At 45.6% G+C, this 23577-nt stretch overlaps 1 protein-coding gene across 2 annotated transcripts in view; it reads left to right on the top strand.

Annotated features, from left to right (window-relative positions):
- Nucleotides 1-729: 729 nt before the first annotated feature.
- NHS (NHS actin remodeling regulator) overlaps nucleotides 730-23577 on the top strand; it is a 249866-nt gene continuing 227018 nt past the window's right edge. For both annotated transcript variants that reach the window (XM_090125028.1, XM_090125021.1), the window contains exon 1: nucleotides 730-1330. In XM_090125028.1, coding sequence (XP_089981154.1) covers nucleotides 943-1330 — 388 coding nt within the window. In that variant the 5' untranslated portion in view covers nucleotides 730-942. The remainder of the gene's footprint in view (nucleotides 1331-23577) is intronic.

Raw genomic sequence — 23577 nt, 5'->3', positions numbered from 1 at the left:
AAGCGGGCAAGCTTAATCCAATTTTTCCCAACTGTAGAACGTCAGTCTGGGAAAGGGCTGTCCTTCCACAGCAGCTTTTTCTGTGCTGTCTGCAGCTGCATGCTTACCACCGATAATTTAGAGGTTAAGTCCAGACTTCATGCCAACTCGCTCTGAGGACCGCAAATTAGTAAGCTTGGACACTGTGCCAGAAGCAGCACTCCCATCCGACCGCAGCCCACCTTCCCCATCCCTGGAGGCGCTCATGGCCAGGTTGGATGGGGCCTGGGCAGCCCGAGCTGGTGGGCGGCAGCCCTGCCCACGGCAGGAGTTGGAGCTCGATGATCTTTCAGGTTCCTTCCAACCTAAGCCATTCTATGATTCTGTGATTCCCCAGACAGCCCCAGAGGGTGGCTCCACGCGTGGGGCCACGGAACACCCCGTGCTGGACGGGACCCCCGCAGATCCCCGAGTCCCGTCTCCCCGCGGACCCACCCCAAACCCCAGAATTCCAGACCTGCGAGACGCCCCAGGGCAACTTCCCGAGCCTAAGGGCCGCGGGGCTGCGGCCGGCTCCCACCGCTGCCCCCGGCTCGGGCTCCCGGGGCGCTGCGGGCCCTCCGGCGCCTCCTGGCGGCGGCCCCGGCCCGCCCCCGCCCCCGCCCCGCCGCCTCGCTCCTCCTCGCGGCCGCGGGATTCCTCTCGCCGGGTTTTCGGGCCGCCCCTTCACACCCGCCGCCGGAGCGGGACGGCGCGGCGTGCGGGCGGGCGAGGGAAGGAGGGAGAGAAGGAGAGAGGGAGGCGGCGCGGATGCTACCCGGCTCCCCGCGGCGGCAGCGGCGGATGCTCGGCGGCCGGCGGCAGCGCAGGAGCTCGGCGCGTAGCCGGAGCCCGGCGATGGGCGGCCGCGCGTGAGGGCGGCGGGGCAAGGGAGCAGCGATCCCCGTGAGCGAGGGCTCGGCCATGCCGTTCGCCAAGCGGACGGTAGAGCCGCAGCGGCTGTGCCGGCGGCAGCCTGCCGCCTCCGTGCTGGAGGAAAGCCGGGGCGCGGAGCCGCCGCCGCGGGACCCGCCGCCGGAGGAGCCGGGGGCGGCGGGCGAGGGAGCGCAGGCGGCCGGCGGCGAGAGGGAGGCGGCGGTACTGATGGTGCTGGACCTGTGCGCGGTCAGCAACGTGGCCCTGTCGCGGATCCTCCGGCAGCTCTCCGACGTGGCCCGGCACGCCTGCACCCTCTTCCAAGAGGTCGAGGCTGACATCCAGGGCACCCACCGCCGCGTCCGGGCGCTGCACGGCCGCATCGCCGGGCTCCAGGGGGCCGTGCGCGGCCTCGACCCCAAGCAGGAGGCAGTGCGTGAGTACCGCGGCTCGGGGCGGGTGGGCGGGCGCCGGGCACGGCACCCCGGGCGGAGCTGGGGGCTGTCGGCGGGGAGCGGAGCCCAGGGGAAGGGGCCGGGGGGCGCGGGTCGGGTCGGTGGGTGCCGCCGAGCGCCGCCGCGCCGCCGGCGGGAGGGATGATGTCAGTGGTTTGCGCCTTACATAAGGAGCGGCTGCCCGGCTCTCCGGGCGCATCTTCTGCAGGCGGGGAGGGGACCGGAGCCGCTCTGCGGGTGCCCGGGAGGAGTCTGAAGGAGCACGGAGCCCCGTCCCTGGGCTTCTCTCTCTTTGCTGCCGGTCCCCTTCCCGGGCACGTTTGCCTTTCCCTTAGACGTGTCTCTGACTTTCCGATAGGGACGTGAAGCTCTGAAGTAGAAATAATCAAAGCGCCGCGTCTTTATCCAGTTTTCAGAGCCATATAAAATAAGGAAGTTTGGTTTATGACTTCGTTCTGTTTAAAGAGCAGCCCGACGAGCCGGGGAGGCGGGAAGAGGAGGGGAAGGAAAGGATGAGGGCAATACGCGACTTCTGTTCTGAGCAATAAGTGCTTAAATCCTGCTGCCTCTCCACCCGAGCAATAAAAGCGGTGACAGGCTGCGCAGTCCTATCCGCTGCGTTCTGCTGAACATGGCTCGTGTTTACAGCAGCGGAATGATTCTGTGATCTTACTGACGCATACGCTTCCCAATCGCTCCCGAGTGTGTTTTCATAGGTAGGGCTGCGGACTGGGGATGAGGAGTAGCAGGGATCGCTGCTGGTCCTGCCCTCATCGTATCTGCCTTAGAAACAGCAATGGTTTCGGTGGGGAATTTGGTTCGGGTTTTGCCTACTGCTGCTCCCCTCACAATCCCGTGGATCCGGTGAGCACAGGGAGGTGAATTTACGCTGGAGTAAGGGAGAGCACACCTTCCTCTATTCGTTTTCAATAAGCGTGCCATTTAAAAAAAATGTGCTCTGCACTCCCTTTTGGGAGTGGTGTGCAATAGAAGTAACTCCTCTAGGGTCAGCGGAGCTGTGCCCGTTAACACCATCGAGCCTTAAGCATTCAGAGGTATTTAAACTGGATCCTTGGCAGCTGACACGGTGACTTTACTGGGGAGGGGTTCCATACATCAACTCCAGCTCAGCCTGACGGAGGCTGCCTGTGGTTTCAGGACAGGGGTGCAGTCAGAGCAGAGTGCCGGGCTGTGATTGGGGACTGTGGGGAGTGGGAGGGCGGGCTGTGTGCTGAGGGAACGGGCTGGGAAATGGAACTCCTCGAGTCGCTTTCTCATTTTGAGCTGAGTAACTGTGCCCATACGTTTGTGTGAGAGCTGAGCCGAGCCTTTCTAATCCGCATGGCTTTTTTTTCTTTGTGGATTGTGCAAGTGCAGCTTGTTTTCAAATCACAGTGCAAAACCTTGGTATTACAGCGCAGTTATGTCATGTGCTTAATTAGAGAGTTTGGCTTTTCCCCTGTGACGATATATGCAGGATCTGCGGCTTCATAATTCTTTTTTACTGTGAGCCCTCCTCTCCTTAGGAGGGAAGAGACTTACGGCCATGACCTCCCTCCCGGCTGCCTGCTGATCCTCCTCTCACCCTGCACACAGCATGCGTGGTGCAGTGCCGCCGGCAGGGCTGCAGATGTCCCCGGGTCTGGTGAGGGCGCAGCTCTGTCCCGAGCGCTGTTTGCCCTCCAGAGGTGTGCATTCTGTCCGCAGCCCACAGCTGCTTGCAGGCACAGCACCCAGCCTTATCCTCTCCGGGCAGCCCTGAGCTGCACGTGCTTTTGACAAGAACGGCTCTGTCCCCGTCCAATGGGCATGGGTAGTCTGCTTCTTTGCGTGCTTCTGGATGCTTTTATTCTCAGTTTGGTGCTGGACTGTTTGCATAATGCTGAACGTCTCAATTGGGACCTGGAGTTGAGCTGCATTGTTCTGCTCGTCTGCCTGTCATCCTCCAAATCCATACCCACCCACAGCACCTCCTGCTGGCCCACGGACTGCTCAACATTCCCAAGGGCCAGATACAACAGCCCTGCGGGAAGCTGCCCGTCCTTGCTGTAGTGTATAGTGGTAGTGTGCATTCTCCTTTATAGGCTGAGACCTCCTCCACTGTTACTTTCAGCAGGACTGTGCTCATGTTTGTTTTAGGCATGCTGTGCCTACATAACCAATTCTTGGCAGTTTCACTCAAGTCATGGCATCCAGTTATAGAATTATTAAGGTTGGAGAAGCCCTCTAAGACCATCTAGTCCAATTGTCAACCCATCACACCATGCCCACTAACCACATCCCTCAGTGCCACATCCACACGTTCCTTGAACACCTCCAGAGAAAGTGACTCCACCACCTCCCTGGGCAGCCTGTGCCACTGCCTCACCACTCTTTCTGAGAAGAAATTTTTCCTGATATCCAACCTGAATCTGCCCTGATGAGATTTAAGGCCCTTCCCTCTAGTCTAATTACTGTTGCCTGGGAGAAGAGGCCAGCTCCCACCTTACTGCAACCTCCTTTGTTCTCATCAAAGCAACAGCAAGCACAGGTGTCCACAGGTGTGCCCAGGGCCACTAGCCTCACAGTCTGGTCATGTGGTCTACATGCTACATCTAAGACTAACTCAAAACCAGCTGGAGATTTGGGCTTTGCAACATGGAATAAGTTGGCGGTGGGTATGCACCTGCTGCACATGGCATGGTCAAGCTGAACTTCCCGTGCACCAGTAGCCAAGGATGCTGGGCTGCTTGATGTATATGCTGAGGTACTGTGTGCTGGCATGTGAGCAGAACAGCTGTGCAGTCCAGCCATGCATTTTTTAAGTACTGGCTTAAAACGACCAGGCTACCTCAGCACAGCAAGACATTCTTGATGTAACACCAACTGCAGCATGGTGGTTTGAGAATAATGCTACCAGACATGCCCTAGATACGGAGCTGTGACATTTGAAGGCCTTTTTCTCCATGCCTTGTGAGCCAGCTGGGTTCTGAACTCCCCTTGTGATTGAAGGGGTGACTTGGGTAAGGAAAAGGAATGCTGGGCAGCCCCATCAGGGGAGATCCTGGAGCCAGTGTCTGCACCTTAGCCTGCGCCAGTCTTTGGTAGTTGCAGACATGATACCAAGGGAAGGGATCAGGAAGGTGCTCTCTTGAAAACAGTGGCATGTTTTACATTGGAAGTTATTTATTGTTACATTCAAATGTTGAGTTCAGGGACTATTAACGGCAAATTGAAATGAATTGATTACAGCATGTTTCTACTAATGCTTATCACTACGGCTGTCATATTCACGAGGCCTTTCCATTCTCAGCATTGTTGCTATTGAAGTGGTAAAGATTTGCAAGCCTGGATATTCTTTGCTTTAAGAGAGCTGAGCCTGAACTGCTCTGCTGAGCTGCTGTTCAAGGTATTTACCTATGTGTTGCTCTCTTGTTTTAGCCACTGTTCAGAAAGTGCATTTGGAAGATCTTGTTAGGCACAATAAGGGATGGATTGTGGCCAGTCGCGGGCAGGTCATCTTCAGAAACAACAGGTCTCTCTCCCCTACCTTCCCAGATGCTGCTGGTCCTTTCATCTTTCTTACACGCCTCTGGACAGCTAGCACCCTGCAAATACAAGTCATTTCCCATCCTCTGATTGGAAGAGAAACAAGAGTGAGAAATGTTTTCCCGCTCAGCTCATGAACAAACTAACTGCTTTGCCCTTCTGCCAGTCTAAGTACTTTGTTGCTTTTCATCGTGATCAGCTCCAGGCTCTGCTTCTAAAGCAGAACCATGTGGGAGTAACATGATTGTTGTCAATCTGGCTGTTGCTTAGAGTTTTCTTATTAACAGCAAGAGAAATGAGCAGCGTGATATTAGTTGCATAATCTTGGTGGCACAAGAATGCAGGAGAAGTGCTGGATTTTGGTGTAGACATGGGACTGAGTGCCTCTCTTTGTATTTAGAATGATGATTTCTCAGTCCAGGAGACTACAGATCTGGTGATCTAAGAGGAATGTCTTACTTTACAGAAACTGATGGTGTTAGCCCTCTCATTTTTTGAATAATCAGTGTGACCGGAGAGCAGGTTCTTAAAGCCCTAGTTAACAAGATCCTGTTTGCACCCTGGCATCCTTGAGAATTCCATGCATTCCAGGCTTTCTTTCTGTAAGCATCAATGTGTCACCAGAAGCAAATATTTCTAAAAGCAGTGGCCTTTCCAGCAGTTGTCTCATAAAGGACTTCATTGCACCACTTTTCTGTTCCCGATTTTCCTATATACTTGCATTTAGTGATACAGCTGCTTAGGAACGTGGACATCCCCTATATTACTCTCGTCGTCAGAACCTTTTTCCTCCTTATGGATGTGACGTTACTGAGATAAAACAGACAGCTGTGAACTGCTCCTTTATTATTTTAGATTGTGCATTAATTTATTCTGTTTCATTGAAACTGGTTAGTGGAAACGTCCTGGATAGTTTCACTTTTACTTTTGGTCTGTTTTATTGGGCTTTCTAGATGGTTGTTTTCTTGTTGGTGGTACTTTGGTTTTTCATTTTTTATTTATATATGGTTATAATGCACTCCTGTTTGGGTTTTGAACACCGCAGGGAAAAAATTAATCTATTGTAAGGTTTTCATGTATCTTCTGCTGCAGTTCTACCATTTTCACAAAAAATATGCTGGATGCAAAGCTCAGCAGCTCCTCCTCCTCCTTGGCTTACAGCACTGAAACCTCAGTTGCTGCTGAACCTAGAACCTTGCCCCCCCCCGTGCTTCTGTTTCAGAACCTGGTTATGTTGTGAGGCCATCCTAAAGTAATTGCATGTGACTGTGCTTGCGGAGATCTTCTGGAAGGTATGTAAGACTTGAAGAGCAGGTGCCCTATTGAAAGAAAAAGCAATCACATGCGAGTTGTGTAGATAAATGCTGTGCTTTATCCCAGCTTCACGAAATCCTAGGGAATCTTCAGTGCAATTTTCATTGCATAGATTTCCTATTGTGTGGAGGCACAACTGTAGACCCCACAGATTAGATACGTTTGTACTGAGAGGTCTCTGGTACTGCTGGCAACAAATGAGAACATATTTCTACCAGCCCTTAACCCTGTATTATAGAGTTATATGCATATTTATGCATTATAGTGCATAAGTATTTCTGGGTGTAAGGGTGGTTACACTTAAAAATAGACACTGATGTAGATTGGGAACATGAGGCACAAGAATGTATTCACAGCTCTCTTTGTATATTGAAATCATATTAATTGGTAAATCCTCATAGGGTGCATAACAAAACCTTCAAAAAGAGTTGTATGTTAGATGCAGTGATCAATCATCTTCAGCTTTGTGTCTGAGTTGAATAACACAGCCTCTTCATCTGTCCTGTTGGAAGTGGAGGAAGGCTTAGTTTTTTTTGTCAGGTGTGGGTTTTTTGGTTTTGTGCTTGTTGTTGCTTATTCGTTTGTTTTATATAATTCTCTGGTGTACTTAACTGTACTTTTCCCATTAATGCAAATAAAACAAGTTGTGGGTGTGTGAAAATTGGAACATTTCCTCAGTGCTTGGCTTCTTCTCAATGCAGAGGGCTGATGTCAAGTTAGCCCAGCCTGCAGGAGCAGGAGACCAAACCATTAGTTTTTCTGTTTACCTTCTGCTACTGTTGGAACAACAAAGAAGCATAGGAAGAAAAACCCACTCAAGAATTCCATTTACACCTTGCCCATTACACTAGAAAGTGCCACCATCTAGGAAGGTTCCTTATCTTTGTTTACAGAGTAGTGATAGAAGGCCTTTTACATGAGAGCACAACCCTAAGGAGCCTGAGGTCAAGAGATTTTTTTTCACCCATTTAGTGTGTGATAGAACGTAAGGGGAAGAAGTTTGTCAGGTTGCTTTGACAGAGTGTTTTCAAAGTGCTGGTTGATGCCTTCAGTCAAGTTGACTTGTGTAGAACAGATTCTGGCCTTTTTGCAATAAAAGCAAAGGATAAAATCCTTTGTCCTGTTTAGATCAGCACAATGCTCTGAAAACTCGGTGTACTCGGTGCTCAGGGAGACTAACTAACCTTTACTTGCATAACCTCATAACAGCTGAATAGCAAGCAGATGTGGTTTTCCTCTGGAACCATTAAACAGATGTAAATCTTTAGGAATTTTGCTGAATTTCATTACTTGCTCTTCCACTGGTGTAGTACTACCTGTTCTGTAGTTATTTTTCATCCCATAAACAATACTTAAATTGATGCAACAGGTTTAAAATGATTGCTTAATTAGAGAGCCTTCTAGACAAAGATCTGATGTCCAAATACTCCCAAAGCTGGACTCCCATCTCACTGCAGCTATATAGCTGTGCAATATCCTAGCCATTAGTGGGACTTTTTGTCTGGCTCACGCTCAATAGCCGAACAAGGAGCTCCAGTGAGTTTATTAGAAATCCAGGTAGAAATAGCACAACTCCTTTAAGACCAATGAGATCTCCTCTACCCAGGAGTAAGACTGCAGAGAAAATGAAGTCAGGTAAGAGACTTACACTTACTGTGGATTTGATGACTGAAATCCTGCAGCTCTCTTAAAACTCCGTGCTTCTGATGAAGATCTTTTATAATTTAATGTATGTGTATGGAGATGTCAGATGAGTGTTTGGTGAAACCAGTGGTGTCATTCCTACTTCTGATCAGTTCCCCTGTTGATACAAGAGAGATCTGGAGATTAAGAAGTAAGTGGATCCTTATAGCTTCCTGAGGACATGGGAAGGTCATTCACCTGTTTATCCGCGTACATAAAAGATAGTAGTCTCCTTTATGAAAGATGAAGGGCCTGGAGTGTTTCCAAAAAGCTACCGCATAATTCTCAAATGTCCTTGGAATGAGGGAAGGATTTGTGAGGAGATAATACAAATAAGCAGGCATAATGGTGCCAACCCAACTGCTCTTCTAGTTCAGCAGAAGCAGGTTTTGTTGACGTTTCTTCAATGGGTTTGCTTGTTTTCTGGCTTAAATGTCAAGGATCAGATTATGGCAGGTCTGGCACAGATACGAAAAGGTAGAGAAAAAACATGGCACAGTCCAGCCACAGCCTCTTCTTACCTTATTAAGAATGGCTGCTGAGAGGCAGACTGGCTCTTTCTCCAAACTGGATAGTGAAGCAGACCCGGCTGTTTGAAAAGCCCCTAATCTGACACATTTCTTTCACACATGCCTAGATGTATTGTACCCAAATCAGAGGCCCACAGGGAACACTTAAAAGCAGCATTACGATGTCCAAAGTGGAAAAAAATATGACCAGCTCACGAGAATAATGCACACTTGCATTTTGAAAGTATTGCTGCGCAGCTGTGTGGTCTTCTGAGTCAGAGAACTGGGATTTTCAAAAGCTGTTCTTTCCAATCGTTTGGCATCTCCACGTAATCAGAGTCTGACATCAGACTCTCCACTGGAACTACTTGAGCTATTAGGATGTGAAGAGCAGAAGCCTTCTGTGTTACTGAGTGTGCGTGTGGGGGGAGTTTTTTCACTTCCTTTGATGTATTAGCATCAAGAGAGGGAGTCTTAGCTTCATTCCTAATTGCTTCTCGTCTTTGAATTTATATACCAATATGTAACTAACTGCAAAGGGAGATAGCAGAATTTATAAAAAGTTCAAAAAGGCAGGGCTTAGAGCGTGATTAAAATAAAAGATAGCATACAGTGTGTGCTGTTTTTAGCTGAAGTATCTCCCCAGAATACTTTCCATTTACATTTTCATTATATCTAACCACTTCTAATGCGCTGCTCAGTTTAACAACAGGCATGTTTTTAGGGTAGATTTTATAGTAGATATACACCCACTGTGTTCTGAACTTGAGACTTTAAATTGCAGTTTCTGTATTGGACAATCTTTTCTTATACCTTCTTGGCTGAAGGCAGGAAAAAAGCAGTAGTGATGGAACCTAATTAAGCCTGTGGCTTAATTACATCAGGTCTTTTATGCTCGAAATGCTGCTAGATTCAACAGGAGCTGTATGGCACTGCCATGTGGAGTCCCAGCAGAGAATGGCTATTTTTTTTTAATAGGATCACTGTAATTCTTCCAAAGCCGCTATGGTTTTCACTTTCTTTACAACTGGACTTTGAACTACAGCAACTCAGGCTGAGTTCCTGAGAAAGTTTGGAGGAGCTTTCTTGCTTGAGTGTACACGTGATTAAGGAGAATGAACATAGAGCCATAGAGCGGTGTATTTGTGCTATAAATATGTATAGCTTGCTATGGCCTCTACAGCTTTTCCTCTGCCTTCTCTGATTTTTGTTGTTGTTGTTGTTAGCTTGCTGGTGTTTGAAAAGGCCCCTTAAATCTGGAGGGAGGGCACATTGAAGGGAAAAGGCGATGATCCTTCATAGCCATGTGTAATTTTCTGTGGCTGCAGAATCAGGACATTTTGAGGGGATGAATTATGCGGGGTAGACTGAAAAATGCCTTGCTTCCCACAGGCTTTGGATTGCTATGATAAGGTGTGATTTAAATGAAATGAGAGATTAATTATGATTAAATACTTATCACGCAAATCAGAGTGGGTCCCAAGAAAGGGTATTCCCCAGCTCCATCTCCCCTTAACCTCCTAAGATTTATTTGCTGACTTGCAGGAAGAAGAGGACCAGTTCTTGGCATAGACATGGCGCTTTCTTTGCTGAAAAGGTTTTTGGTGAAGTGTTGTGTGAGGGAGGATAGTCAAAACAGGTACAGTGATTCCTCAAAAACAGATAAGTGTATCAAGGATTGACCATTGGCTTTCATGTGACCATATCTTACCCTGGAAGCTACTTATCTCAGCACAGCTCAAGTTTTGAACGCAAGCATCTTCTTTTTTTTTTTTTTTTCCCCTCTTCCATGTTCTCCTGGCTTTCCTGCAGCCCAGCAGTTATAACATCATTTTATGGATTCCTGTCCCAGCATGCTTAAGATAGCCTGTTTTCTCTCCTGGGTTCACTCTTTCCCCTAGGTCAAGTATTGCTGTAGCAACCTGAAGTTTTGGTCAGCACAGCAGATTGCCTGAAGTCTTGTACACAGTTAGCACACCAAAGCTAAACTTTCCCTATGGGATGGATTATTCTGACAATACCATTTTTAACCTGGTTTCTTATTGAAACAATAGCACACTCTGTGCATAGCAGAGGAGTGGGTAGGCATACCTATGTATCTCACACCAGCCACTTTAGAAACTTTATATCTGTTATTCAACTACAATCTCAACTGCATTGCCACAGGGTAGGAATCATAAAAGATGCTGACAGGTAAGGGAAAGAACAGGCTATTACTGCTGCATTTGAAGAAAGGGCTTGTTCTTTATTAGACACTAGAAAATCCACTGGGGAAAGAATCCCATATAAATGCTCCAAACCAATAAAAAAAAAGCGCTCCAGTTGGAGCTCACATTTTTTTCAATGTGAAAGTCAGTCCTTTGCATGACATAAAAGCTGGAGAAAACCAGGCTTCATTAGTTCCGCTGCTTGCAGAACTGCTTGTTTGTGTTTCTTGTTCCCCTCTAGAATTACTGATGATGTCTTTGCAATTTTAGGTGTTTTTTTTTTTTTTTTAACTTATGCCTTGAATGACTTTCTTTTTAGGACATCATATACTTTCTTCCTTTTTTTCATGAGGGGTGCCACCTAGGCCTTTACCTCTGTCTTATCACTGAAGGCAACCTCCTCTCATCATAAGAATGAACAGTATTAATTTTTATAGCTGTGGTTTATTCTCCATTGATTATCTTTAATGTGGTACTGTCTTGTTCAGTTAATAAACTACTGATAACCTGCTAAGTTTTAATTAACCTCCCTTCCCCCAAACATAACCTGCTTTTAATAGACGTTATAAATACATTCATTATGGCTGGCTCACTGTTTTAAGTTCCTTTACTTTGAAATTGCACTCTAGCTGAAGTATATTCTATAGCAATCATCTTGTAATTGCTCTGCTAGTAGCCTAAAGTATGTACCACAGTTCCTGATTTCAGCAGTATTTTTTGGCCTCTGTTATGGCTGCTACAACCACTTCAGTGCTGAGACAGAGGATGTGTAAGTTGTGTTCTGTATAGCATCCTCCTAATGAAGAACTCATAGGCTTACCTGAAGATATGCTGTTAGCTCTCTGTCACTGTTAGGACGTGGCTGCCCAGCTGTCGTGAATCAGCACCTGGAGCCTGTGAGCCATCCCTTTTTAAGCACAAGTGGCCAGAGCAATGTGGTTGGGATGCAGATGTCTCCAGTTTCACTCTTGCTCACTGTTGGGCCAGCTGACATGCTGAGGGCAAGGCTGTAGGCTGCATGTGTGGGACTGCCCAAGCACCAGTACAGATCATATGACATATCATAGAATCATAGAATATCCCAAGTTGGAAGGGACCACAATGATCATAGGGTCAAACCCCTGGCTCTGCACAGCATCACCTGAAATCAAACCCGATGTCTGAGAGTGTTGTCCAAACGCTCCCTGAGCTCTGGCAGCTCGAGTCCATGCCCACTGACCTGGGGAGCCTCTTCCCTGAGCTGAAGAAACTAAGGGCCTCAACTGTTCCTTATTCATCTTCACTTTTAGACCCTTTAGATCCATCACCATCTTATAGCCCCGAATACAGCCCTAACACACCTGCTATCTGCCAGCAGTGCCACCATCCCCATACAGCAGATCGGTAGGGTGGTGATAACTGTACTCTATGAACTGGTGTGTGGTTGCATTGCACCAGGCGCTTGTTGTGCTGGAGATGTTCCATGCTGTGGTGCTCTGGGCTGATCTGTTTGGAGGAAGCCTGCTGCAGTTCCTGGGAGGCAAGCCAGGATTGCAGCCCTGTCTGGGGGTCAGCTGTGGAGGATGAGAGGAGAGAGGCCAAAGCTGAGAGGCCTGGCTGAGAGGAGAGTGGGGTGGGCCAGGCACAACAGGCTCTTACTCAAGATTTGAAACTTCATCAGGAAGCTGTTCTTCATAGTGTAGGTGGTGGAGTGCTGGCACAGGCTGCCCAGAGAGGCTGTGCAGTCTCCTCCTTGGAGATCTCTGAGAGCCTTCTGGATGTGATTCTGGTACCCTGCTCTTGGTGTCCCTGCTGGGGCAAAGACTGGGCCTGATGGACCCAGAGGTACCTTCCTACCTCAGCCATCCTGTTATTCTTTGGCTGAGCTGCTTGACCTGTGCTTGTGATCCCTGCTTATGCTTTGCTGCCTGTTTAAAATATATTTACAACCCAGGCTGCTTACCCAGCTTACACTATAGGCATTTTAAGGACCTCTGTCAATACATGCAGAATTCACTGGGTAATTCTCTATTAGGTCCAATGATAAAATCATCTGCCTAGAATATGGAGTAGAAATAACCTCTGTTTGAAGAGCATTGGGTCTGCAAGTGAATGAATGGGTTACAGCTATCTTCCATAGCTATTATGTGGCTATTCATTTATGAAATTGTCCAAGTGGAACTTAACACAAATTATTAATGTAGATTAGAAGTATTTTTCATTTATCTGCTTGTTCCTAAGTGCTGTGCCGAAGAACCCAGCAGAATGGAAATTTGTTAATGGAAATGAGAGGTAAACGCAAAATATTGCAGTTCAGGGTGATTTTTTTTTTTCTTCTCTTTCTGGAGTTGGACTTCCTGATTGGCTGTAGGTCTGACTTTATAAACAACATTTTGGACTGCGAGACTAAAGGATTCTGCTGCCATAAAAAAAGATGAGTGTGCCCACCTTCATGCAGACCGTTCTTAACAGTAGTTGGAATAGAAGAGATTTGGACAGTATCTCCTTCCTCAAAATTCTGTGTGTCACTGGAAGAAAAACATTTTTTTATGTATCTATGTACACAGGTGGAAAAGAAATAAATATCAGTGGAAATGCTGGGCCAGATAACATTGGTTATTGAGCCTAGAAAAGCTTAATAGAGGGGAGAAGAAATTCTGCAGCTGTATCAGCTGCAATATGCTGAAAACAGAGGAAGATGCCCATTAATATAGTTCCTATGGCAAAGTTAGCAGTTGAAGGTCTTTCCCTCTTTAACTTTATGTCTTCATCCAAAGGGACCTTGTGGTAGAGTTCACTTTCTCCTCCTCCCCTCCCTCTCCCACTGGAAGGTTAGTCTTGCCTTGAGGAATTGTGGTGATACTGACAGAAACGCTTCTACTGGATGTAGTGGGTGGTCATACCCCAGAAGTGGGGTACATTTTGCTTGAGTCTGTGGGAATGATACTGTTTTATTGTCCATATTATTCTGACTTGGAGGAGTAAAGGGATGACTTTGCTTTTGAATTGCCTCTACTATATTACAAGGAGAGCTGAAAAATAAAAATATAGAAAACCTTAGCCTAGTTTATGAAACTAATCTTTCCAAGAGAACAGATGTGAAAGTGAAAGGTAAAGTGATGCGAGCCTACAGTGTAGTTTACAGATTCACTGAGGAGTGTTTTATACTCATATTTATTGTTGCACAGAAATCTCTTCACTGTTTCTTTTTCCTTTTTGAAAAAGTCTAACTTTGGGCTTGTTAAATAAGTCTTTGTAGAAGTTGGCACATGCTCACCTTGTTTGCTGCAATCTGCTCCTCTGCAGCTTCTTGATTCTAGTGGCATGAGCCAGATGGACAGAGCCCTAGAGCTGAATTCTGAATTAAATGCACTAGCATGGGAGACTGGAGCTGGCTGAGTCAAACTTTGGCCAACACTTCAGTACTTCTTAGTCCAAGATACATCTGCTGTGTCAAAGTGCTTATTGTTTTTTTTTTTTACTTTCAGACCACAAAACTTGGTATATAATTTAACATCCTCATAGGGAAGTTCTTTACAGAGAGATTGGTGAGGTGCTGGAACAGGCTGCCCAGAGAGGTTGTGGATGCCCCATTGCTGGAGGTGTTCAAGGCCAGATTGGATGGGGCTCTGGGCAGCCTGGTCTAGCATTAAATGTGGAGGTTGGTGGCCCTGCATGTGTCAGGGGGGTTGGAGATTCATGATCCTTGAGGTCCCTTCCAACCCTGGGCATTCTGTGATTCTGTGTGATTCTGTGATTCTGAAACATTTTCAATACCACTGCATCCCCCAGAATAAGCCTGCTGCCCCGCAGAAAGGCTCCTGACATTTCAGAAAATCACACTGAAATGACAACATTTTTTTCTACTAATGGCCTCTGTGCCTACTGCTTAATTTTTGTGAACACATAGCAGGTGGCTTTTGGGTGGGCTAGTGGCTATCTGTAGGTGGCTGGGAGATGTCAGGAGGAGACCCAGCTCCAACCTAGTGCTCAGTCCCTCCCCTTTTGGACTCTGTTCTACAGGAGCTGAGCAGGAGGGCCCAGCAGCTAAGAGATTGGTGCTGAGGAGACCTGGATTCATCTCATATAGGCTTGGGTGAAGGTTATTGGTGGGATGCAGATCACAAAGCTTTAACAATGTAAACTTGAGACAATCCATCCCATTGTAAGGTGGGTCTTACTCCCGAACAGAGAAAGTTTCTGGATAGCATGCTTGGAAGACTCTTTTAACTTCTGTTAAAGGGAGTGCAGTAAGTAATGCGGTCAGGTCTGCAGGCCTCTGTTGCTTGGTTCCATGGCAGGGTGATAGTTCATCCCTTCTCAGAGGTGATACCACACAAGCAATGAGGATGGGTTGGGTTTTTCTGCCTGGTGATGGATACTGTGAGGTACCCAGGTACACAGAGCTGCTTTGTAACAATAAACAATTTGCAGGGCTGAAAATTTCCCACATCAAGAGTGTTTTGGTCCTTAGTGGACAAATGCTTCCAGTTTCTTGTGCTGTTCCACCCAATGAAGGTACTATTTCTAGGTGGGATATTCCATTCCTCCCTTGTAAGCAGGATTTCTTGTTGCTGAGAGCTGCAGGTTTTGCCCCTTGAGTACCAACCCAAAGTTCGCACTTACCAATCTTTCTTTTGAGTCCTGGTTTGTAGAGGAGAGTGAACTTTTCTGTGTTACAGACAACATGTCCTGGTTAATTACAGTCATGTAAGGATGAGGTTGTACCATGGGACTTGGTTTAATTAAAAAAAAAAAAAAACAAAAAAAAAACGATGCTGGAAAGTTTAATAAATGTCTGATGAGTTCTATCTGGATGCTGAGTGCTAATGCTGCAGTTCTCTTCAGGTGCACTCAACTTCAGTCAGAAAGAGCCAACTGAGCTTGACATCTGCACTAATGAAAGGGGAGGATAGCTTTTCATTATCTGTCCAACTGGGCTGGTGCCTGGTATTGCACTTTTCACAGCTTGGGCTTTGGAAAAAGGGTTGTGTGGGTAGTGGTGTTGGAGGAAAACTTGCATTACAGAGTCTAAGGCTTTTCCTGTACAGTGGAAAAATCATGATCATGCATGTGAAGTGTGGACTTAGAGCAACTTTGTGTGGGTGGTCTTATTTTGATTCTTCTCCCCCCAGCCCCTTTCCCTTCCCACTCACTTATACTGAAGTCTGTCATCTATTTGTCCTGAGCTTTACTAACAATCACAGATAATATACAACAAAAACAATAACGAAGTGTCTGCATGTGCAGTCTCTCTGAACTGTAGAAGCCACAAGATCTCCTAGACATGCTTTTTGTTAATACTAGCTCGTGAGAGACCTAGCGCTCCATGATGCCCGTCTGTTAGCAGCATGTTTAAATGTGATTAATGTGAAAGTTGCAAGGATTGCAGATAGATTTTGCTAGTCTACAACAGAGCTTGTCACTGTTAATCTTTCACAGTATTAAAAGCTTAATATAGTAAATCTAATGTTATGGAAAGCTGTAGCTTTGCTTTGTTACTGTCACCTTACTGCATTATTAAGCTAATGTTCCCTTTTCCTCCATAGCTCATAAGCACAGTAGAGGCAGTATAGGTACCATTAACCTGCAAAAGAGTATTTAAATGATCATATATATATGAAGTCTCTCAGGAAAGAGATGCTACAGCATAAAAGGATTCAGGGGAATATTAAATTTGATTGGGATTCCTGAGCAGTGCTGGCCAGGGCAGGCTCACTGGGCATCAGCCCTTCCCCAAAACCCTCAGAGACAGGAGTAGTCGTTAAGTGATGCCTTGCTGTAGTAGTTCTTCGTTGTGACCGCTCTGAGATTAGAATTTATTTAGTCTTACCCAGCCATGAAAGGAGCCCTACCTCATCAGTAACGCCGATGGTACTTAATCATAACTGCTGTGTATTTAACAGAAGTCGCAGGCAGCATAAGCGGTGCTGTGGCAGAAGCTGGGACTGCCTGCTGGAGCGGGTTGATGCTGCGGGAAACAAACAGAGGAGGGCCCAGGGAAGGAAAACTGCATTCTCTGTGTATAGCTGCTTGTGTTGGAAAGGATCAAAGAAACCATAATGAGGCAGTATCTTTTTTCTTTTCTTTCTTTTTTTTTTCTTTTTTTTAAGAACATTTTAGAAGAATGATTCACTTAAATAGTCGTTTACTCAAGATCTGCAGGTGGCTTGTAAAGTGTAATTAGATCCCCCTTACCTTTTAAACCCGGATCTACAGCTTTGTTCATTTTGGTTGGGATGTGCCTGTGTGGTGTGTGTGAAGATTCCCACTCTTGAATTTACAGTGGGAGATTGGTGGAGGGGAGGGCTTATTATAAAACTTGTCATTTTGTGGCATGATTACAAGGTACTTTTGGTTCCAGCGGGGATAGCAATGGTGCTTTGGTCCAGACATGTCAAAACTGCTTTTAATCTGTAAGGTCATCAGGCACCGTAGGACAAATTGAGACCTGCTTTTTGCTGAAGCACTCCTTCAGTTCCATCACACAGAGCTTCTTCACAGCAGCCAAATGGCTTGTCCACATCCAGCCACTGCAGAGAGTTGAAATCAGATCAGATAGGATAGTGCTGTCAAAGGGGTAGTTACAAAACGTACAGTCCGAGATCAGACCAGACTCTGCAGGATTTTCTAGTTCTTTTGTGTACCTCTCTATAATCCAGTCTTTGAAGCATTTAAGAGCTCGAGGTGCCATGATTAAAAGCTTCAAGTACTATTCTTTTTCATTTAGCCTCTAAGAGGATAGGCAGCAATTCCAGTGCTCTGAGCTGCTGTGAGGACTTATAGAGAGGACAGACCTCACTCGCCTTTAGTGAGATGTGGTAACACTCTCACTGAAAAGATGAAACTGCTCAGTTCTGATCCCTGGAGGCTGCTGTGGCACAACCTGGGCCTGCAGTTCCCATTTTTGCTCCTGCTTTCCTGTGGATTGCAGAGTGATGTATACTGAATAACTGACACGAGAGAGGTAGTGGGTGCCCCATCCATGGAGATACTCAAGGTGAGGCTGGATGGGGCTCTGAGTACCCTGATGTGGCTGTGGGTTTCCCTGTTCATTCGCAGGGAGGTGGATTATATGACCTTTAAGGATCCCTTCTAACTTGAACAGCTCTGTGATTCTATGATCCAGTGTCCTCCCTCCATCCTCAACAGGATGTCATGCACCAAAGACTTTAGGCAGTGAGTTGAGGTGAGGAACCTACAACATAGATTCGATCTGCGACTGGCTTTGCTCTGCACCTCCCTTCAGCTCTTTGCAAGTGACAGATTTGGCTCACACTCCACGAGAAATCCCAAGAGTTTCCGGATTGGTGTTTCAAAGCTTTACAAAAGTGTTCATAGTAGTATAGAATATGTTTACAGAAGTCCTCATGTATCAGCTTGATCCTGTACTCATGATGCTGGGATCTTCTTGGAAAAGGTCACTTTTCCCAACTTGGGAGATGAGGGAGAAAGGGGAAGGGTCATTCAACTGCACTTTGAATGTTCACTTAGTTTTCAACTGACTTTTTAGCTGCTGAAATGTGGAGGAAAGAAGGTTCGGTAAACAAGTGTGTGTTTTGTCTTCAGTGGCTGCCTACTCAGGCAAGGGAAACATGATTTAGCTGTTCGTTAGTGCTGATGTATCAGAATTGGCAAACACTGAACATTTCTGCTACTGGATCTGCCCTAGTTGCTTGATGTGCAGCGATGAATGGAGGAACATTCACCAACGCTGTTGCACAAACAACCAAGCTAATAAAAAGCAGCTGATTATGTCACTGTAGACTGTAGAAACTCTAGAGCAGCAGTGAGATTATTTGAAAACAGATGTTCTTATCTGGGAGCTCTTAGAAAGGTAGAGCAATAGTGTCTAAAGGGGAAAAAACAAAGAAATACACATGACAAATCCTAGCAGGATAGACACAAAATAGCATATCTATCTTGTCCTTATTGGTTCAGTACCAAGGGACATGGTTTAGTAAGGAAATATTGGCGGTAGGTGGGTGGTTGAACTGGGTGATCTTGGAGGTCTTTCCAACCTTGGTGCTTCTATGATTCTATGACTTCTGTAAGACTTTGTGCCTTGGATTCTTAGCCTGGATCTGAGTTTGACTGTGAACTTAGCTTTGAATGGTGCCACTGATAATTGGAGCCGTGCTGGCATTCTCCAGTGGGAGATTTAACTTAGAGGGAAAAGTTGTTTTTTTTTAAGGGAACACTCTAGAAAGAAATAGCAGTTGGAAAAAGAAAAAAAAGAAAACCTCTGTGAGAACTGGAATTATACAAACCATCTGTCTGGCCTCCCATAAAACGATACCGGCCTTTTGTACCTCCGTACAAGTGGTATTTAACCCTCACTATCATTACGGCACACTGCCGAGACAGATGAACTCGCTCAGGCGATGCCAGAGCGGGGCCTGGGAACAAAGCACAGGGTTTGTGAGGGGCTGTGGGGCTGTCAGCAAGGCCAACCGTTAGCTCATTATTCAGGCAGACAAAGCTGCACGCCCTCATGAATCACGGCCGCGCTTTTTTCTGTCTTTCTTCCCCTCTCTGAGGTAGCTCACAAAGAGAAACGGGCTTGTAGAGAAGTCCCAGAAAGCTGGGCTATTGTCTCTATCAACGTTTCTCTGCCCTCTGGAGGCAAAAGCTGTCCCATCGCATATGGCCCAGGTTGTACCAAGGCTCCCTGCTGCTAGGCGCTGGCATGGGCAGGGTGTAGAATGTCTGCCCATCTCCTCACATAGCCTCTCTGGAAGAGAGAGCTCTTGGGGGGTGTAAAGGGTATTCTTCCTATGCACCTCACGGCAATCCTACACTGAAATGGGAAAAGTGTACTTGGGAAAGTAGTTCTGATCAGAAAAGCCATAGCGAGTACCAGATGGCTCAAGCAAAAAGTGCAAGAAATACAGTAGTAGGAAGTAGTAACAACTGCCCACACATGGAGCTTTATCCTAGAGAAAGCAGGATCAGGTTCCCTGAATCATCAGCATTTCTAGCTCTTATGTGTTGTTTTTTTTCACTCTGTATGTTATCATTGCACATGCTACTATCAATTGAGCTTGCTTTTTCTGCTTTTTTTTTTTTTTATAAATTCTTTTAAAATTCTCATAATCAGTGATGAGACTTGTCCAGCAGCTCTGCGGGTTACCTGTGCATTGCCTGGGAACGCTATGGAATTGGTCTAATTTCTCTGAATACCCACTTGTTCTTGCATTACAAAGCTGGATAATTAAAGAATCCTGGAGTTCTTTCTCTGCGCTATTCATTACTTTGTGTACCTCTTTCATGTGCCCTTATATCTAAATTAAACACATCAGACCTCTTCAGTCTCTCTCCATCTGTAGATCTTTTCATGCCATTAATTATTTTTATAAGCTGTTTCTGGAACTCTTATTTCTCTGCATCTCTCACCACTCGAAAAAGGCTGCAGGCAGCAGCGTCCTTATGTGCGTGCATTCCATGAGCTCATTTCTCTTCAGCTTCTCTCTTTGCCCTCCCTGTTTCTCTGGGTTCAATGCTTCAGCCTTTCCCAATTGTACCATCTAATCCTGATGACTTCAGCCATTGTAAGTAAAGACTACAGAATCCTTCATTTATACGTATTAATCTGACGAATGACTAAAGCTACAGGCCCGAGTATCTTGGTTAGTTGCCATATTCATTTGCTAATCGCTAACTCAGTTGAAAGACCTTCTTCTTTATTAAAAAACAAAGTATGGTCTTTTAAGAACAGTATTTTGCAAGGAGAGAAAGCTGTGTTTGTTTTGAAAAGAAGATTTATTGGGATGATATAACTCAACTTGCGCTATCTCCTCACCTGTTTTTCCTCAGGGAGGCCATCAATCTTTATTAGCATTTCTAAATCAAAAGATAAAAATGATAGACAAATTCCAAAATGGATGAAAATACTAATGAGCTGAAAGAAAAATCCCTTCTCTTTAATACCTGCTGAAATTGAATTCAAAGAGGAGCTAGTTTGCTATAGGTGCGTGGGATCTGAGAGCAGTTTTGTGGCTCCAGTGCTTTGTAACAGGAGAACAGACAGAAAGCACAGTAATGCATGGGTTCCATTTGGAAGGATTTATCATCTGAACTAATGCTTGCTGTTGTTTTGTAGCCACATGCCTCACATGAAACAACTATGAGTGCGTCCTAGGCCTAGCAGAGTACAGTTTCTCTCCTTTTTTGACCATTGCCTTTCTTGAGCAACCTGTGCACAGTGGATGCTTTCCTTACTCATCAGGCTGTCCCTGCCTCTGGTTTTGGCACTTCTGCCTCCACAACAGCATTAATAAGCCCAGCAGGATGTTCATTTTTTGTCTGGGGATGTGTGTTTGTGCTGCAGTCCCCATTCCAGCACTGGTTTGGCAGAGTTTAATTTTGTCCCCTCATTTGTGCCATGCTTGTACCCATGGGGGACCATGGGGTTCAATAAGAGTAGGACTTATTGCACAGGAAAAGATGGATGGTGAGCAAACTTCCATTTTCAGCCAAAATGGGCTAGTAGAAATGCTGCCTGGTGCACTTTAAACAGGGAGAAGAGAAGACCTTGAAATGCTTTCAAGGAAAAAATGAAGCATGCCAAGTGTTTGGAGGATGAAGGTCTCAGAGAGAAGCTGTTATGCAGGCCCCCAGCTATCACTGCAGGGACATATGTTGAAAAAGTACCACTTGGACCTGTAGTGTTGGAACTTGCTCTCGTTTCGGGAGAACACTTCAGAAGGAAGTCGTACACTGATGTTTAATAAACTCCTGTGGCTACCTGAGCTCTCTCCTCACCCTAGAACATAGTTATGATGCCTGCCCTTTGTGGGAGAAAAATACTTCCTCCATGCATTATTGAAGAAAAAGATTGTTTTCAGTCAACCATGCACTAGTGCCTCACTTCATATCTTACAGATAGAAAAGTGGCAAATGGGATTGGGAAAAAAGATTGTTTTCAAAATTCTCCTTCCATTTTTCTTTTTCGTCTTTCATTAAAAAAAAAAAAAAAAAAAAAAAAGCTTTGTGTATCCAGCAAGGTGAAGAGCAGGGAGCAAGGGGAGCACTGAGCTTATCCAACTGTGGTCTTTAACAGAATTTGAGCAGGGCAATCTTAGCTGTAATTTCTAGCATCCATAGATATATGTACATACACGTTATGTATCTGTCTGTCCATAGGTTTAAAGTGTAATATCTTCATTCATTAGACTTACTCAGGCCTTTTAATTTCTTTCAAGACTCTCTGCAGCTGGTGGTATTTTATTGTATATGGAAAAAAAGACAAAATCCAAGCCTTTTCTCATTTGCAGATAAAGTGTACTACAGTGATCCAGTGATTGATTTTCCTGCTTGACTCACTGGCCATGAATTAGTCTGCAGCTCTTCAGAACTGAAGAACACTGGGTCAGGGTTGAAACTGTGGACTGTGTCAAACAATCAGGACAAGAAAACATATTTTCTGATGTATTTTTCCTATTTCATCTAATGCTGTACATTGTTGGAACTAAACAGAATGAGCTTTGTAACCTAGAGTACAGCATTAATTTATTTTGCAAATGGGCTTTGGTTAGCAAGGTATAGTCGGTATTGACATTTGGTTGCTGAAAATAGTGATTTTTATAAAATACCTAGTCAATGTTGGTGTCCAACAGTACTTATTTTTAACACAGAAATCAAAAAGTGTCTGCTCCTAGAGCAAATGAGACTGGGAGCCCTGGAAGGGTCAACCTGTGTGAAGCAATGGCAACACACCTGGAATGTGTGCTGTGTAATGTAACCTTGAGGAGGGTTGCCAGGTGTAAATACAGCAGACTTGGACTGTATCTTTCCTGTGGAAGCAGTGTTTGCCTGCTGGCTTGAGGGTGGGCACCTCCAAGGTATCAGGGATGTTGTTTCTTCCTGGGTTTCCAAAATGTCTTTTTGTTGTTGATGTCAAAGTCACGCAGTATGCTTGGGAGCAAATGAAAACCACGCCTGCCTTGGGCTTGACTTTCTTCCTTCAGTGATGTCTTTCTGGCAAAGCTCTTAACCTTACATTTTCTCAGACAGACCAGTACATACGAGAAATCAGCGATAGAAATTTTATCTCAGGGATGTTCAGCAATACTGAATTCTGGTCCAACACCTGGAGCTAGGTTGTTGTCTTCAAGTGTTCAAAGCCCAATGAGAGGTAGTGGGAGATTAGAATGGACACAGAAGTCTTAGAGAGGGGGTGCCTTGCTTTAAACAGAGGGTGCATATTTTTACAGAAGCAGTCTTGGTTGATCCTTTCTTTCAGCGAAGTCTTAACACAGCATTGGTCTTTACATGGCACTAACTTAATGTTTAATTAGGTTCCCATTCCAGTCTCTGGGTCTGAAGGGAGAGGGAAGGGGTATTCAAAACTCCAAAGGATGTGATTAGAAATTGAACTAGTCTGAGGAGGGAATAAAATCTGCCTTTCTCTCTTTGTCTCTCTCTGGAGTATAACAGCTGGTCGGGGAAATTTACTTCTCATGATTGAGTGACCTGATTTTGTCTCCCACTTGCACAACGCAGCCTCTTAGAAGAAAACGGCTAGTCTTAAATTCATACATAATTGCACAGCAGGGAGACAGAGTTTAAAAATGCAGATTCCTGGGTATTGAGCAGCAGCAATCTGTTTTGAACCCTTGAACTTCCTTTGTTGTTTAAATGGCCACCTACAGAACCAGGCTGTGGAGAGCAGCAGAAACACAGTAGCTTCTTTTATATGGGGAAAAAAGTATCTTCCCCCAACCCCTCCTCTTTTCCCTTGCATTACGAAATGAATGTAGACTCCATCCCTATAAGAGAGGGCACTAATTATGGAACTAGACTGTACATCTAAGCTATACAGTAGCAATAAATGAGGGCGTATTCTGCTAATCAGCCCTACAGAACTTGAGTACAGCATTATCTTTCTTTTCTTGACAAACTGGGTTACTTGTTTCATTGGTTTTCTCTTTGAGTCTTATGAGATGGGTATGCACAAGCTTCCTCCTATCTGTATCAAAGGGGCTACTATTTGCATCTTTACCCTCA

Source organism: Phasianus colchicus, chromosome 1 (genome assembly GCF_987193195.1).
Source record: "Phasianus colchicus chromosome 1, bPhaCol1.hap1.1, whole genome shotgun sequence".
NCBI classification, from domain to species: Eukaryota; Metazoa; Chordata; class Aves; order Galliformes; family Phasianidae; genus Phasianus; species Phasianus colchicus.
The sequence above is the reverse complement of the archived record's forward strand: the minus strand, read 5'-3'. Positions and strand labels throughout refer to the sequence as shown.